The sequence below is a fragment of the Coturnix japonica genome, unplaced genomic scaffold, assembly GCF_001577835.2.
Source record: "Coturnix japonica isolate 7356 unplaced genomic scaffold, Coturnix japonica 2.1 chrUnrandom938, whole genome shotgun sequence".
In the NCBI taxonomy this organism is placed as follows: domain Eukaryota; kingdom Metazoa; phylum Chordata; class Aves; order Galliformes; family Phasianidae; genus Coturnix; species Coturnix japonica.
Genome location: NW_015440290.1, coordinates 3,042 through 4,118, shown reverse-complemented (window position 1 = coordinate 4,118; position 1,077 = coordinate 3,042). Strand labels below are relative to the sequence as shown.

The window sequence follows — 1,077 nt, the reverse complement described above, 5'->3', positions numbered from 1 at the left end:
CAATCTCCCCCCATCCCCATCCCCCCCAACCCCATAGCTGCCCCATAGCTGCCCCATAGCTGCCCCATAGCTGCCCCATAGCTGCCCCATAGCTGCCCCCCAACCCCCAACTCACCATGAGGGTGTTGTACTGCAGCTCCACGTGGTCCAGGCTCTCCTTGTAGGCGCTGCGCTGCCCCACTGACAGCTGGGCCTGGGGGGGGAGAGGGGGGGCAATATGGGGGGAGATGGGGGGCAATATGGGGGGAGCAATGGGATAATATGGGGGGAACATGGGGACAATATGGGGATACCATAATATGGGGGTAGCAATGGGGTAATAGTGACTAGCAATGGGATAAAGTGGCTGCGGGGCTGCATTTGTGCAGCATTGCAGCTGCCCTGCAGCAGCACTGACCTCATCGCTGCGCGCGCGGTCGATCTTGGCCTTGAAGTCGCGTATGTCGCGGTGCAGCCCACGATGCATTTCCAGCTGCGCCTCCACTGCGGGCGCATCCTCCCCCCACTCGGCTCCTTCCACACGTCGCATGTTCTCCTCCACCCAGCGCTGCAGCTCCTGCACGTAGCGCAGCGCCGCCGCCTCCTCCTGCTCGGCCCGCGGGCGCAGCGTGGCTGCGGCGTTGGCTGCGGCGGCCGCATGCAATGCATGCTCGGAGCGCAGCGCCACCAGGCGCTCGTGCAGGCGGTAGACGCGTCGGTACATCTGCTCCCCCTGCGCGTGCCGCCCGTCCTTCAGCGCCTGCACGTCTGCAAACAGCGCCCGCAGCATCGCGTCCGCCTGCTCCAGGTCGCGCTGCAGCTCCGCCGTGCGCTGCGACGCCTTCCCGGCTGCGTGCAGGCGCAGCTCCTGCAACGGGAATGCGGTCAGATTGGGGGAGACATGCAGCTGGTTGCGCTGCGAGGTGCAGGGGTGAGCCGTGCTGCGGTGCATTCGGCAGCATTGTGCTGTGCTGCGTTGTGCCCTGCTGCATTGTGCTGCATTGCATTGCATCATACTGTGCTGCACTGCATTGAGCTGCATTGTGCCATGCTGCATTGCATCATGTTGCGTTGTGCTGCACTGGATTGTGCTGCATT

General features: G+C 64.2%; 1 protein-coding gene across 1 annotated transcript in view; it reads right to left on the bottom strand.

Annotated features, from left to right (window-relative positions):
* Positions 1-1,077, bottom strand: part of LOC107307801 (plectin-like) — a gene marked incomplete at its 3' end in the record, with an annotated part of 14,557 nt that overhangs the window by 10,594 nt on the left and 2,886 nt on the right. The window contains exons 2-3 of the mRNA XM_015851303.2: positions 398-847; positions 116-193 (exon numbers count right to left, since the gene is read on the bottom strand). Of these exons, the coding sequence (XP_015706789.1) occupies positions 116-193; positions 398-847 (528 nt within the window). The remainder of the gene's footprint in view (positions 1-115; positions 194-397; positions 848-1,077) is intronic.